General features: G+C 36.3%; 1 protein-coding gene across 5 annotated transcripts in view; it reads right to left on the minus strand.

Moving 5' to 3' along the window:
* The window catches only part of LOC117671051 (sodium channel protein type 1 subunit alpha), a 104,286-nt gene that overhangs the window by 48,970 nt on the left and 39,960 nt on the right, over positions 1-15,356 (minus strand). For 2 of the 5 annotated variants that reach the window (XM_087882005.1, XM_087882003.1), the window contains exons 1-7: positions 8,343-9,250; positions 7,495-7,623; positions 6,416-6,507; positions 4,938-5,192; positions 3,223-3,286; positions 2,118-2,259; positions 1,765-1,971 (exon numbers count right to left, since the gene is read on the minus strand). In XM_087882005.1, the coding sequence (XP_087738131.1) occupies positions 1,765-1,971; positions 2,118-2,259; positions 3,223-3,286; positions 4,938-5,192; positions 6,416-6,507; positions 7,495-7,623; positions 8,343-8,422 (969 nt within the window). In that variant the 5' untranslated portion in view covers positions 8,423-9,250. Of the gene's footprint in view, positions 1-1,764; positions 1,972-2,117; positions 2,260-3,222; positions 3,287-4,937; positions 5,193-6,224; positions 6,317-6,415; positions 6,508-7,494; positions 7,624-8,342; positions 9,251-13,956; positions 14,076-15,356 lie in introns of those variants that run through there. The other 3 variants (XM_087882006.1, XM_087882004.1, XM_087882007.1) reach the window with 2 other exon arrangements.

Below are 15,356 nucleotides of genomic sequence, written 5' to 3' on the forward strand. Positions count from 1 at the left end.
TGTACCAGGGCTCTTGAGCTCATTTAAGATGCTCAGTACCAGAAGGAGCCACGTAGTTTCTGCTGCTAGGGAATATGACAGCATTCAGGTTTCCACAGCATTGATAGGTTTATCTGTTTAGTCAATTTATATGGCCACCCGTCTCAAATCAATGGCTCTGAGCTGCATACAAGAATTAAAACCAACAATAATTAGAACCACAAACCATATCACAAATGGCTTAGGACACAAAAATCAATTCCAGGTTACAATAAAAAAACAATAGTAAAGCCAATCAACCAGCAGAGCCTGTTTAACTTCCTTTCACAAACACCTGAGCGGGGACAATTGGAAATTAAAATGATAACTTACTCCCCACTTCCAGCTAAATGGCACTGGCAACAATGATGAATAGTTGCCCATGAATAGGCCTGTGTAAAAATGGCACTTAGTAAATTAGTAGGATTGAAACCCAATACATATTTATTAAGAAGCAAGCACTTTTTAACTCCCTGTAGGATATATTTAGGTTGGAGTATATGTACATTAAGTATATCCTTTTGCAGATATCCGTATAGAGCTATGCAAGCCAGCTGCAGTATTACAATCCCAATGGACACTTAGGTAACAAAAGTTTTATTAAAACAAAGGTGACTTGCTTTCAGGGAAAAATACTGCTCTATCTGCAACTTGCACAAACTGCAAACAGAGAGAGAATACATATCTCATCTTAAGCAGGCTGAGAACACTCTCAATCCACAAATCCAGAGGGAGAGAGGTGAGTTTTGGATCATGTACCAGTCTCATTTTATCCCAGCTCCTCTCTTTCCTGGGGCTAGAAAAAGGGTTGGTCCTTTTATAACCAAGCAGAAATTACTGGACTGAAGCAGGAAAGAGGTGAAATGCATAATGTCCCAAACAGCCTCCACTGCATAGCTGAATTCTCCCTAAGTCAAATATTCTTTATTTCTTTGCTCTAGCTTTGTAACAATGTGTACAGATAATCCTCATTTAATAACTGTCTTGGATAGGGACCATTCACAAATACAATGGTAGTACATAGTAATTAAAAATCAATTTCTAATCAGTGCATACACTTAGCTGACAATAATACATGTTGGGGTGAGATAACCCTGCCACTGCTGCACAAGAAGACTTTATCTCAATGAGACAGTAGCAACCAGCAATCTTTGCAATCTCTCTCTCTCTTTGTGTCACATGGTTTGCTTAGTGACCGTTTTGCTAGAAGTAATTGTAGTTGCTAAATGAGGACTACCTCAGATATACTATCTGGTATATGAGCATACCAGATTGTACATAGGGGTATTACTTTCTTTTAGCTCTTTTGTGGGTTATAACATTAACTTGGAACTCATTTGAAATCTCCTATTTATTTCTTTTAATGGAGACTCCAGGCAGTAAATGAGTTAATTGTAGCCAATTTAACCTTTTTATTCTAGTCTCTGAATTATTATTTTGGGGCTTTTTCTCTGCGAGTAAACTGGAGTATTGTTGGATAACCCTAAACCTGTAGGCAAACATGAGAACTGTACAATTTCACTGCATGACTTTCCAGATGTTGGAATAGACTCGCAGCCCTGGTCATGCTGGCTGGGTTGAGGAATGTGGTTGAAGTTCAATAATATCTGGAAAATCATGCTTCTCATCCATGTTTTAAAGAGTAGCAGTTCTCTGTTAGGCTTATATCAACTTGCTATATTCTTCCATGAGCTTATTTATTGTACATTTAAAGCCAGCTATGGGTTTTTCCTATCAAAAATATACCTGAACTGTTTCTTGATGTTTTTTCAGCTGTTCCAGCATTTGCTGGAACTCCGCCTCTTTCTGCTCAGCTTCTTCCATGGTGGCTTGATTCTGCTCGTCATAAGCCATGGCAACAACAGCCAGGATCAAGTTGATCAGGTAGAAAGAACCCAAGAAAATCACCAGGACAAAAAAGATCATGTATGTTTTGCCTGCAGCACGTAGAGTCTGGGAAAAAATAACAGTTGACATTTTAAAACAAATATATAAATGTGATACCCAAGCATCATGCCACTTATGCTTGAATCACTCATTTAACATTCTTTTGAAACTGGTATGCTTAAGGTATTGCTACCTAAATAATTCTCTCTCACCAGCTGATAAAGATTTTCCCAGAAATCCTGAGTCATCAGTCGAAAGAGAGACAAAAAGGCCCAGCTGAATGTATCAAAACTTGTATAACCATAGTTTGGGTTCCTTCCAGCTTTTATGCAAACATAGCCTTCTGGACATGGACTGAAATAAACAAATAAATACAAGTGCATTCATTAATGCTAGTGAAATACCTACCATGTATAGAATTCATGCTTGCCTACAGCTGAGTATAAAGGGAAGAACTAGACCCAATTTTCCCCCCAGAGGGCTGTATCCCATCTTTCTGTTCACTTTCTGCCCATTCTCTTAACAAGCTGGAACCTTTATTTCTATGTTTCTCTGCTGCATCAGTGAATGTATCGCTTTCAATTTCCTTCAGTTTCTCACGTTTTCATTCCTAAATTCAACTTAATGCCATTCCTATATTAGTCTGATAGATTTTTTAAAAAAGTTTGCCTTAATATTTATTTTTCAAGGTCAAATCTATTCATTTTAGTTTACAATTTTAATGCCCATATTTTTTGCACATAATTCAAATAATGCATTGTATTATTTTCATAAATTGATTATTTGTGCAGAGTTTTGGTCAATAAACATTCTTTTTCCTGGCCATCTACATTCCTAATTCAGAGAAAAATAACTGACTTTCATTTCATAAATTACTTAAAAATATAAAATTAGATGAATTCATATTCAAATACTTAATAAGCATCTTTCTCCCTATACGTGCTTGTTGTTATTTCTCATTATTGAGGCAATTTTGCATGGGAAACAGCTACTTCAGAAACACACTGGAATTCTGGATTTTTCATGACACTATTACCTTCTTTTTTGTCTCTTTATTATTTATTTACACATGGAGAAAATCTATCTGGTTGCTAGGAATTGAAAATGACTTGATGGCATATAACCAATCAATCAACTATTTATTTCCAATTTGACATAATTAAATAATGACAGAGCTTACCTTAGTAAACATTAAACTTGTATCTGAGCAAATTAGTCCCAATATATAAGGTAGAACATACATTAAATCAATTATAATGTACAGGCCAATATCAAAACCTGTTGTAGCTGTTTTAAAAGTTTGATAATAGGTCTTACCCTGCATCAGAACTGTTACCACAAAGCAAAGCATCATTTTGTCCTTCCAAAAAATAAAAATTATCTGTGTGAATAAAAAAATTAAAAAGAGTTAGCAATCATAACCCAATCTATATCTACTTTGCCCAATGACCCTTCATCCTGCAATAATTCTATCAGCAGTTCCTATGCAAACAGTAATTAAGTAACAATGCCTAATTGTAACAGATGCCTGTGCAGAAGGACTGAACAAGGAACTCAAATAAAAATTAGATAATGCTGAATGATTAAAATGAGGGCATGATATAAAACTAACTCACAGGGACCATTAAAATTGTTATGGCCTACAAGTGGTTCTATCTGCATATGTTCTATTCAAGAGAGGTCTTGTAACCTTAATTTCATAATAGCAAGAAGCCAAGGATACCTGCACTCTGTTCTCCAACTAAGCAAAAGCGCTGAGACTAGACAAGTTGAATTAAATGCAGTGATACTTAAGAGGCAAAAGAAAACTTTTCAGACTTTGCAGATGTTGTCCTTTTAGCTGTTGTAAACCCATTTGAAAGATGCAACTGTTCTTGAGTTGCAAATAAGTTTGATTTTTGACTGAAAAAAAATGACTTTTCCCAAGTTCTCAATCTTAGTAGGATCCTCCAAATACTTAACTCCAATTTGTGAGAAACCTTAAAAAACTACTTATAAAGTACTAGGCTAATCTCCTCCCACCCATTTTTAATTTTTATTTTATTAAATTTTATTTCCAACTTCATTAGACATTTTTCATCCTACCATAGTAAATAGAGGCAAAAAACAAAAACCCAGGTGAAAAGCCGCAAGAATCAAAGAATGAATTTTAAAAAAAAGAACTTTACTACCTAACCCATTTATACAGGTAGCAGCTAGCATGGAGACCCAAAAAACCAAAGGGATCATTGAACAATGAGGTATTGTTCAAGCTACAAATGGCTCAAATTATCCTACTTCTGACACATTATATGAAGACCTAGCTCTCTGGAGAAGGCTGTGAAAGGCAGAATAAAATAGAAGAGGGCAACCAGAAAGAAGATAGATAAACTCAGTTACAATGGCAATAGGTGCACTATGGGAAAATCTGAAAGACCAAGATAGGGATAGATTGTCAGAGAGAAAATATATTTATCTATTTGGTCTCTAAGAGTCAATAACTCATGTGATGGCACATAATCAAAGAAGTGCCTACAAAATATTGATCCCTTCCTAGAAATAGATTATTCCTATGGGAAAAAAAGGAATTATAACTAAGACCTGGAAATTAAGTTATTTTCCTGAGCTGGATGAATCATCCTAATCAAACCCAGGGAGATGGAGGCAGTGGTCTTTCATTTTGAGAGTTCACTATTTAAATTATTTTATTGCATATGTATTTTCATTCTGATTTTAAGTGGCATGGCAAACTACCCTAGCATAAATGTTTATGACGGGAGAACTGACATGTCTTTCAAAATTAAAATATATAATGTTCAAAGAGACATTGCTTACTGATTCTCACAATGGCAAATTTAAGACAATAGAGAACACAGCTTGGCTAAATCAAGCCAAGTAACCTGGGAGGATGGGCATGGACAACATTTCATAATTTGATAGAGTACAGCAGCTTCCATCTCATTGTGTCTTAACACTGCCAGTAAATCTGAACCATAATTGTGCAATATCAAGGAATGCCATTAGAAAAAACCCCAGAAAAAGTATATTCTTACTTTCATCTTCTATGTATGCATTCCAGTCAAATTGGGTAATGTTCAATGTGCTGTTTTCTCCAAATGTAGCATTAAATATATCAGTATCGTTCGTAGAATTTGGTGGATTCCAAAACAAACATTTATGCCTCAAGTTGCCCATGAACAGTTGGAGTCCTATGAGAGCAAAGACACTCAGACAAAACACCGTCAGAATCATCACATCGGATAGTTTCTTCACAGACTGAATGAGAGCTCCCACAATTGTCTTCAGACCTGGAAGCAGAAGAACATCTTGAGAACAACTGAAAAGACAGATGAAAACAACAACAACAAAAACAAAATGGTGACCCCCAGTAATGTTAAAGAAACCCTCATGCAGAAGCTCAAATCAATGGCCCTGTTGGTTTGTGAACTAACGTTTTAAATGGTTCTGTCACTTGTGACAATGTATTTTGTGAGGATGAGGCCCAGAAGTTTATGCTCCTTGAAATTGTGGATGAAAATGTATTGTGCTTTTTTAAACGAAGAATAACTTGTTTTAATGATAAAACAAGTGCGTGTGCTATCATGCTTTTTCCCTCACAGAGGAAATTTTCCAATCACACTAAGCCTAAGCACGTTACACCAAAATAAGGAATATGGCTATCAATGCAGCTTGCTCCAGCATAAACACGTTTAGGCATATGGATTGGAATGGATTAATGGCTTTTTTTTTTAACTGCCAACTTCTCTTGCCCCAAACCATCAGACTTATAATGCCTTATTCTTCCCTTGAATCAAATTAACGTAGAAGAAAATGAAATTGGAAAAATAATAGTCTCTTATGCACACCCTCTCTTTCTCTCCACTCTTACATATCTTACTCTGTTATATTTGACTAATTTCAAATATTTCATGATGCCAAATAACGATTCAGACATGAGTTCCATTAAAGTACTAAGGACAAACATCATTTTCCATTTTGCAGGTAAAAAAACAGATGGCTAAACCAAGATTACATGGTTATGCTTTTGTCACAGCTTGACTTCAAAGCTTGACATTCTGTGATGCAAATCACACAGGCCGTGTTCTGCAGCATGTCATGCAACAATGTGTTAAACGCAAAGGCTGATTTCAAAAATGAACAAGCAAATGGCAAAAAGCAAAGGATCACAAGATTAATTTCTTTCAATACATGATTCCTGCTTTTTTCTTCTTGGTTCTTTTAAATGAATGAGCAAGCAACGAGGCTTATGGTGAAAAAATGTATTTTCAATTCCCATGGAGTTCTAAAAAGTCAGCCTCTGGGTTTAACCTAGCTCTCACCTGGGATGACTGATATTGTTTTCAATGCTCGGAGAACTCTGAATGTTCTCAACGCTGAGACATTACCCAGGTCCACAAACTCTGTCACATATCTGTAATAGGGGAGTTCACACACAAACACAATGACAGGATAAAAAGGAACAGTTGGACAGGTACAAGGGACCTAACACCTTACACCACTTACATCTTACCTGGAATTACAGAAATAGTTTTCAAAGCTCTCAATACTCTGAAAGTTCGAAGAGCTGAAACATTGCCTAGGTTTACAAATTCTGTTATATACCTGTAGAATTAAACCACAGTTATTCAGAATTGAGGTAGACTTCACGATACTTACTTGGGGGCTTCATCAAGACCCCTTGGTAACTTTGGGGGAAAAATAAATATCAACATCTTCCATTAAGAGCTTTTAACAATGATCAGTTTATATAGCAGAGCAACATGTACGCAGGGACAAATGGCTTTATTTTGATCAACCCAAATGACACAACAAATGAACAAGCTACCATATTCTCCAAAATTTCTCATTATGTCAGATATTTAAAAAAATGAATGAGAAAGGATCGTCGTCGTCATCATCATCATCCCAATATTAGGTCAGACATTACAGCCTGTATGAATGTATCAGAATTAAGTTCAATCCATGTCAGGTATGAACATTTTAAGAAAAAACAAGGGATTATGCCCCTTGGCAGAGAATGGGGGGAAAATCAACCATTCTTACATCAAGAAACTTAATTCATAATCTTGGGTGCTTGAAAAAAATTTTTTTTTTCTGTTAGAAAGACGAAAAATACAGTTTTTGAAAGAGATTCTCAGACAGCTACTCTATTAATGTACTATGTGTTCTACATTACTAGCTGCTGTACGATTTACTTTGCTGTAGGAATGCACTTTTATGGTTTCACAAACAAAATAATACTATTATTGTCCTCAAATCAATCAAGCAAGCAAGGAAAAAATAGCAAATGAGGCGATCTTAATTTATTGTGTATATACTGTAATTACAAATAACAATGGTGACAAAAGAATATATTGTCTGCTCTTTTTTTATTTTCTCCAGCAAAAATAAATTAGTTCAATAGTTGGATTTAGTAATACTACTGAAAATGTATTGGTCATAACATTATCTTGATCCTTGATTTATTAAAGCATATTTTAATTACAATAGCCTCTATGCTCCTGTATATCAAGTTGGAGTAAATACACGAATATACATCAATATATGTCAATAAAAATAGGGTGGGAGAAAAAGGAATGGAAAACTTACGCAAATGTAATGACAGTGAAATCAAGCCAGTTCCAGGGATCTCGGAGGAAGGTGAAACCATCTATACAAAAGCCCCTTGCAATTATTTTTATAAGGGATTCAAAGGTATATATTCCTGTGAATGTATATCTGGTAAAAACAAAACAGCATATTCATTCTTAATGCAAATGGTTTTTAAAAACTCAGATAAATCAGAATTACCATCCTAGATCTTACCAAGCCCTCCCTTTGTGGGTAATATGGGGACTCCTTCCCATATTATTGAAGAAATCAAAGGTACCCATAGAAAAAAGCCCATGCTTTACTCTCTACTTCTCAGACATTCAGGCAACACATATGTGGGAACGAACCATATTATACGCTATCAGGAGATGCTCCTGTGCATTGCATGCAACTGCAAGAACACAAGAAGCCTTGCTATATTTTCCTGCATGCAGAGACTTACAGTATAAGAAGAGGCTTGGCTCCACTCAAACTTTACATGAGAAGCTACATGGTATAAAGATGGTAGCCTTTTCTTCACTGACACTCACAAGCGTACTGTTTTTGAACATGAAAATACTGCTAATCCTCCAACAATCAGCCTAGCCTATTTTCTGAACTCCTTACCCTACACCATCTTGTTAGGCTAAAAGGAAGAGTTTGTGAAGTGTAACAGGGACGTTTTTGGAATGGAAAGTGATAAATCAGTTGGATGCATGCAGATTTTTGCTTATTAAAGTTCACTAGATCACAGCTATGCTATATGTGCGTTGTATATGAGCATGCATATGAGCTTATTCTACTAGGTCTTCTACATCCCACAAAAACACATTCAAACATGCAGTTAAGAATAATATTGCACTTACTCTACATTCTTTGTCCATTCAGGGGGGTTACTTAAGGTCATAAATACGCAGTTGGTCAAAATAGTGCACATAATGAGCATGCTGAATAATGTGAGTTATATTATTAAGGAACATATAGTAATTTTTTTACAATGATAAATAAATAAATACGTCTTAATAGATTGTTCTGTTTTAATTAAATACGTATGTCTGATAATATAATTACAATTAAGGGACAATGTATATAAATTTCTAAAGGGCTAGGACTATATCATATATAAGTAAAATAAAAACAATTGAGATGAAAGAAAGTTCCATTTTATTCCACAACAAACCTCTGAATATTGTTTTGATTTTATTTTTAGAAATGGGCAAAAGGTATAATTAATAAACTGATGCAGGTGGAATAAAGAATCCAGTAACTGGATACAAAAAACATTGTAATATATAAGAGGTACCAAAGAAACAGTGCAAATATTTGTACAATATCTGTTACTTCAAATTTCCAAGAAAATAATATCTTCCAAACACAGAATAGAGTCCTATATGGGAAGCGGGATGCCAGATATTCAAGCTGATTTTAGAAAAGGCTGAGGAACAAGAGACATTATTGCTGACACCTAATGGATAACTGAGAAAGCCAAAGAATACTAGAAAGAAGCCAGTATGTGCTTCACTATTGCAGAAAGACTTTCAATTGTGTTGATTGTGTCAAGCTGTGGAATATGCTTAGGAAAATGGGAATCCCACAAGATCTCATCAAACCAACATTCAAGAAATATGCTACAGTTTGTGTAGAAACACAATGAAGGCCTTGGAAAAAATATTCTGTGTTGTGTCATGTCTATAGCTACAAGGATTAGAATTGTGCAGGCAGTATTATTCCCTGTGGCACTTTATAGAAGCAAAGGCTGGACTTGAAGAAGTAGGATAAAAAGAGAAGTAGGATAAAAAAAGTATTGATGCTTTTAAAGTTTGATGCTTGAGAGGATTCCTGAGAATTCATGGATAGCCAAGAAAACAAACAAATGGATCAATGAACAAATTATCCAGAGTTCTCACTCCAGGCACAAATGACCAGGCTCAAATTACAACCATTCTTTGGATATGTCAGTATATAAGGGTTCATGAATTGGAATAGACATGGTAACAGGTCAGCCAATGGGGACTGTTTGGTGACCCAGATGGCTCGGAGCCTGGGCGTGGCTTAGGTTCACTGATCTGTGTATGTATGTATGTATATGTATATGTATGTGTGTGTGTGTGTGTGTGTGTGTGTGTGTATGTATGTAGGTCTTTGGTTATTCAGGTTTTCTCCTGCGTAAAATTGGAAGGGTCTTGGCGACGTTTCGACGAAGTCTCATTCGTCATCTTCAGGCTGGTGTTTTCGGCTTCGTGCTTCTAGGAGCAATGTGTGTGATCGCAGCTGTTTCTTCCTTTTAACTGCCAGTGGGGGTGTGAACTGATTGGGTGGGAGCTTGGCTGTGTTCTGATTGGATGGAGGTGTGTTCTGATTGGTTGGGGGTTTGGCTGTGCTCTGATTGGATGGGGGTTTGGCTGTGCTCTGATTGGATGGGGGTGTGTTCTGTTTAGGTGGGGGCTTGGTTGTGCTCGGGTTAGTCTGAGTTGCAGGGGGATTTGAGCTGGTGAGCTGCATTGCTGTTGTTTGGCTTCGTGGTCGTGGTCGTGCCACATCTTCATGGTGGGTGTCAGTTTGCTTCATGTATGGATTGGAGAGGTTTAAAGTGGCTAATGATGCAGCTGTGGTCTGGCTTCTGGTTTGTGGTCGTGCCTCATCGGTGTGGGTTTGCTTTTTGCGTGGATGTGTGGTGGTGACATCCTGTGTGGTTTTTGTGAGTGTGGGTCTGGAGCTATATTTAGAGAGGAAAGTGACCACTTTCCCATCACGGCTCTGGTTTCACTCTCTTCAGAAGTTAGGCCTCATTCAAGAGAGGAAATTGACACCTTAGCAAACGCCCGGGTTTATAACTATAAAAGGTTATATTGGCACAGACTTGATGTCAAATCCGTTACCACTTATTTGGGCTCAGACGAAGCCAGACACCTAGCATGGGAAATCTCCCAATCTAAGCCCGGAGACAACACCCCAATTCCAGTTTATACAGAGCTAACTTCTACTCTTAGGAACTTAATGATCCAGAATGATAGAAAAGTAGATGGGATCTCTAGAAAGTGGTTTGATGATGACTGTCATAACTTGAGGTCAAATCTAAGAGCCGCAGTTAAGAAAGTTAACCGATCCAGACAGGATGGTGATTATTCAAATATGGTTCAACTCAGGAGAGCATACAAATCCCTCCTGAAAAACAAGAAAAGTAGCTATAACACCAGGATGTGGAAAGAGGTAGAAATGGCAGCGAAATCCCAATTTCCTACGATCTTTTGGCATAAGATAGCCGGTATATTAAAACAACGTTCCCCATTTATGGACACTGATATATCAGCAGTAAAATGGGAGAAGCACTATCTTGCTTTATTTGATGGTAACAATACAACAAATGTCTTGCAATTGGATATCCTCCAGCAAGAATTAAGGAAATGTCCGGAATGGACACCAGTTACCCCTACCGAAGTTAAGCATATAATTCAATCCTTAAAGGCCGGGAAGGCCCCTGGAGAGGACTTGTTGCCTCCTGAACTCTTTAGGTCCAACATTGACTTTTGGGTACCGGTGCTGGTAGCACTGTTTACTTATATATATATATATATATGTGTGTGTGTGTGTGTGTGTGTGTGTGTGTGTGTGTGTGTGTGTGTGCTTCTGTGATTCTATAACTTCTGTGATTATAGATTTTGTACTTCTGGATTCTGAGTTCTGGTTCTGGCTTCTGCTGTATGGTATTGTATATAAATAAGTTTCTTATATAAATGAATCCTGCTGAATTATTTACTTGTGTGCTGGTTGGATTCCTGCATACTCTAACAGGATATATTATGGAAAGTTCCTGTGAGAAGCCCATAATACCATAAAGATTAGAAGAAAGGAAGAGAATGACCACCAGCAAGGTAGAGATGAATTTAATTACATCAAAAATTGGTGCATCACTAGGAACTCTGGATGACCAGATTGGGGGCAAATCATCCTGGAAAAATTCTATCTACTGGAAGTGGCTGCAAGAGTCGACAACCCACTGATGGCACATAATTAATTTTCAACTAATGATTTTAATAGCAATGCATTTTGAAGGAAGAGTTATGACACATACATACTTATTCTTACGCATTATTTGCAGCCTCAGCATCTGAATACTTATGTTTACAACTAGAGAGGAATCCAGAAAAGAAAAAGAGGTCCTGATATTTAGATATTTCTTGTTTAAGCCAAAATGCAATTACTAATAAAATTAATATTAAAACATAAGCATTTACTTATTATACTGCACTATCCTGGTTAAATGGTAGCACCAAAAACTTTGGATTTGCACTGAAATGTTAATATCCAGTGTGAAAGAAGTCCTAATTGCATTTCCAACTCCTGTTTTACCTTAGCAACGAAACACAATCAGGATTCTGTTCACATGAAGCAATATAGAAAATATAGAAAGTTGCTGTTGGTGCCAGTTATTGACAGTAGAAGTCCTCCTTGTTGGGACAGGCTTGGATATGTACAGAAGTGATGGTTTATGGTTAGGGTCTGGGATAAAGGATTTAACCAACTTCCAAACTGACTGAATAACAAGTTGGAGATGCAATGATGCACTGCATGGGTAAGCTACAACTAAGATATTTCTGAAGACAAATCTACCAGAATTCTGAATGCCCACGTATCCTACTTTCATCATCTACAATGAAATGAAATCAAGTACCAGACAGACATCTCATACTACTGTGCATGCCAGCAGAAGGTGGAAAATTTCAATTTCAAAGATAGGCAGAGGTTGCCCTTGTAATGGGCAAGGTTGGTTTCACACATCTTCATTAAATAGTTGCAGGATGTTTTTGCCCTGGAGTAAGCAGTTCGAAAGCACATAAAAAATACAAGTGGAAAAATAGGGACCACCTTTGGTGGGAAGGTAACAGCGTTCCGTGCGCCTTTGGTGTTTAGTCATGCTGGCCACATGACCACAGAGACATCTTCGGACAGTGCTGGCTCTTCGGCTTAGATGAGCACCACCCTCTAGAGTTGGGAACAACTAGCACATATGTGCAGGGGAACCTTTACCTTTACCTTAAGCAGGACATGTTCTTTGCACTCAGTTCTATGCAATATGTTTTGCCTAATGATATTTTATTATTTTTATCAACTACTAGATGATAAATGTTAATACTAGGCTCTGTATATGACAAATCTGTCCAACAAACCTGCAAACTATCTGTTTCTGGCTAGTATCATTCATATCATTCAGACATTGAAAACATAAATCTGAATGCATTATACAGACAATTTTGGAGTTTCTTATTTATATCATATGCAAAGAACTAAAATATTTTTAAGTGTCATATTCAATAATTTCTTTATCAGCTTTTTTCCAAACAGCCATCCTGTAAATATGTCTAACATCCAGTTTCTAGAAAAAAAATCCCCAGAAATAATGACTTATTATCTGACTTTATAATACAATCTATATTTAGTGAAAAAATACAACAACATATACAGGTAGTCCTCCCCTTATGACCACAGAGCCCAAGATTTCTGTTACCAAATGACAATTTGTTAAGTAAGTTTTGCCCCATTTTACAACCATTCTTGCCGCAGTTGTTAAGTTAGTTACTAGTATGTTAACTGAATCCGGCTTCCCCGTTGACTTTGCTTGTCAGAAGGCTGTAAAAGGTGATCACGTGACCTCGGGACATTGCGACCGTCATAAATATGAACCAATTATCAAACATCTGACTTTTGATCGTGTGACCCTTGGGAGTCTGCAATGATCATAAATGAGAAAAATGTTCATAAGTCACATTTTTCAGTGCTGTTGTAATTTTGAACGGTCACTGAACAAACTATTGTAAGACGAGGACCACCTGCATATATGACAATGGTTTGATGCAATCTATTCCAGTTTACCATTGATAAATTTTAGTGGACAATTGTTAAGATCTAAGATCTTAATATATTTAGATAATTTAGATTGTGATTCTGTAATCACTTACCTAGGAATCTTTGGACTCCATTAAACTTACTACAGAGTAAACCTGTACAAGGACTTTTAAAGGACTGTAGTAATGCAAAATACTGAGAACTTTTCAAACACTCTTGACTGTGCTTGATGCCCATCAAGTTTAAACAGAATACCAATATGAATATTTTTGAAGGATCCTGGCATAAAAAAACACCCAATTTTGAAAACATTTTTATGCTGCAGGCCAATACTTCATAGCAGAGAACTGCATAAAGACAAGTGAAAGTAGGCATATCTTTCCATGGTGGGCACAACCAGTGTTCATTTCTAGAATGTACCTGGCTCTTGAGGCCATTTGCTTATTTGAGTATTCTGTGGAGATTTGGCCAAGCATTTCCATGAATTTTAGATTTTCATTTTACAGTTAAATAGTTTGGCACAACTTTCTTTTCAACCTAACAAACAATATAGAAATGAGGAATTAAATAACAAGTTATAGTTATAAATCGCTATCTTGAGAAAACTATTTGTTAACAACCACTTGAAAAGGATATGAATGTACCAAAATCTTAATAGCTACTTTTCTAAGAGGGTTGAAAGGAGTTAAAATGTATAGGGCAGGGGTGGCACTGAATCGGAAAATTGCCTTCCCTCTATTCAATACTATAAAAGTCTGGAAGAAAAAAAGAAACAGTGAAAGCAATTTAAGCATATGCAATGTTATATTAATTTTTCTGTGTTTGCTTTTTCCAAGAAGGAAAATCCAGACAACCCTGAACCAAATTTTGCAGTAAAAATACTTATTATTTACTGTATAAACAATATAGCATTTGCCATGGCATAGAAACATAATGTCAAAGGGTATGTGAGTTAGAAGGGAATCTTATCAGGCATATAGTCCAACCCTGCTGCTTCCATTTGAAAAGTTCTAGATAAACTATTGCTTAAAAGCAGTTACTGTCAGAAATATTCTGACTCAATTTTCATTCATTTAATTCCAATCCATTGTCCTGGCTTAACTTTCAACAAAGAATAAGATATTGCGCCTTACTGCTGTTCTTTCTCCCTTCTTCTAAAGTCTTCTACTACAGCTTTTAACCTTTTCTCAAGTTTTAATGTTCACATTCTTTCTCATCTCGGTAATTTTCAAGTTTTAATGTTCATATTCTTTCTCATCTCGGTAAACTATGATCTGCTATGACTTGGATGTAATCCTTCAGTCAAGCCAACTCATTAGCATTTTTAGCCCATGTTCACACTTTATAGTGATTCACTAGCATTCTAAAATCCTCTTTCTGTGTACTGCCACAAAACAAAGTCTTTCCAATCCTAAATGTATGCATTTGAGTTTTCCCACCCATATATAAGACCTTATTTCTCATAGTTGAATATCATTCAGTTCGATCTAATCTTGTTTAAGCTTGCCAAGTTTACTTTGAATTATGAAGTTCTCCTCTTAATGTTTAGTATTCCCCCTAGATTTGCAAATCAGCATTCTCTTCCATCTCATCCTTAGAATCATTTCAAAAATATTGAATAGCACAAAGCCAAAATGGAAGTCTACTTAATCTTTCTTTTCAGGTCAATGCAGAACTTTTACGAGAACCATTTAAGTGGTTGTTCAACTAGTTGCAAATTCACTGGATTGCAATACCCTCTTGCTCACATTTATTCGTTTTATCCACAGCAATATCATGACTACCAATTCACTTCAATTAAAATATAGAGTGTTCCTTTTATTTACCAAACTAGTCATTCCACTGGAGTAGAGTTACTGACATTACAACTCTAGATAAACCCATACTGGTTCTTGGTAATGGTAGTACTGGTATTTGTTTCTGAATGTCTGTAGACTATTGCATGTCAATCTATTTTCTTGCCCAATGCAGGCATTAAAACTAACAAGATTGTAGGGTTTTTTTGCTTTTTTATTGATTCCCACACAAAGTTCCAA

Source organism: Pantherophis guttatus, chromosome 1, assembly GCF_059756535.1.
Source record: "Pantherophis guttatus breed Tessera chromosome 1, ASM5975653v1, whole genome shotgun sequence".
Lineage (NCBI taxonomy): Eukaryota > Metazoa > Chordata > Lepidosauria > Squamata > Colubridae > Pantherophis > Pantherophis guttatus.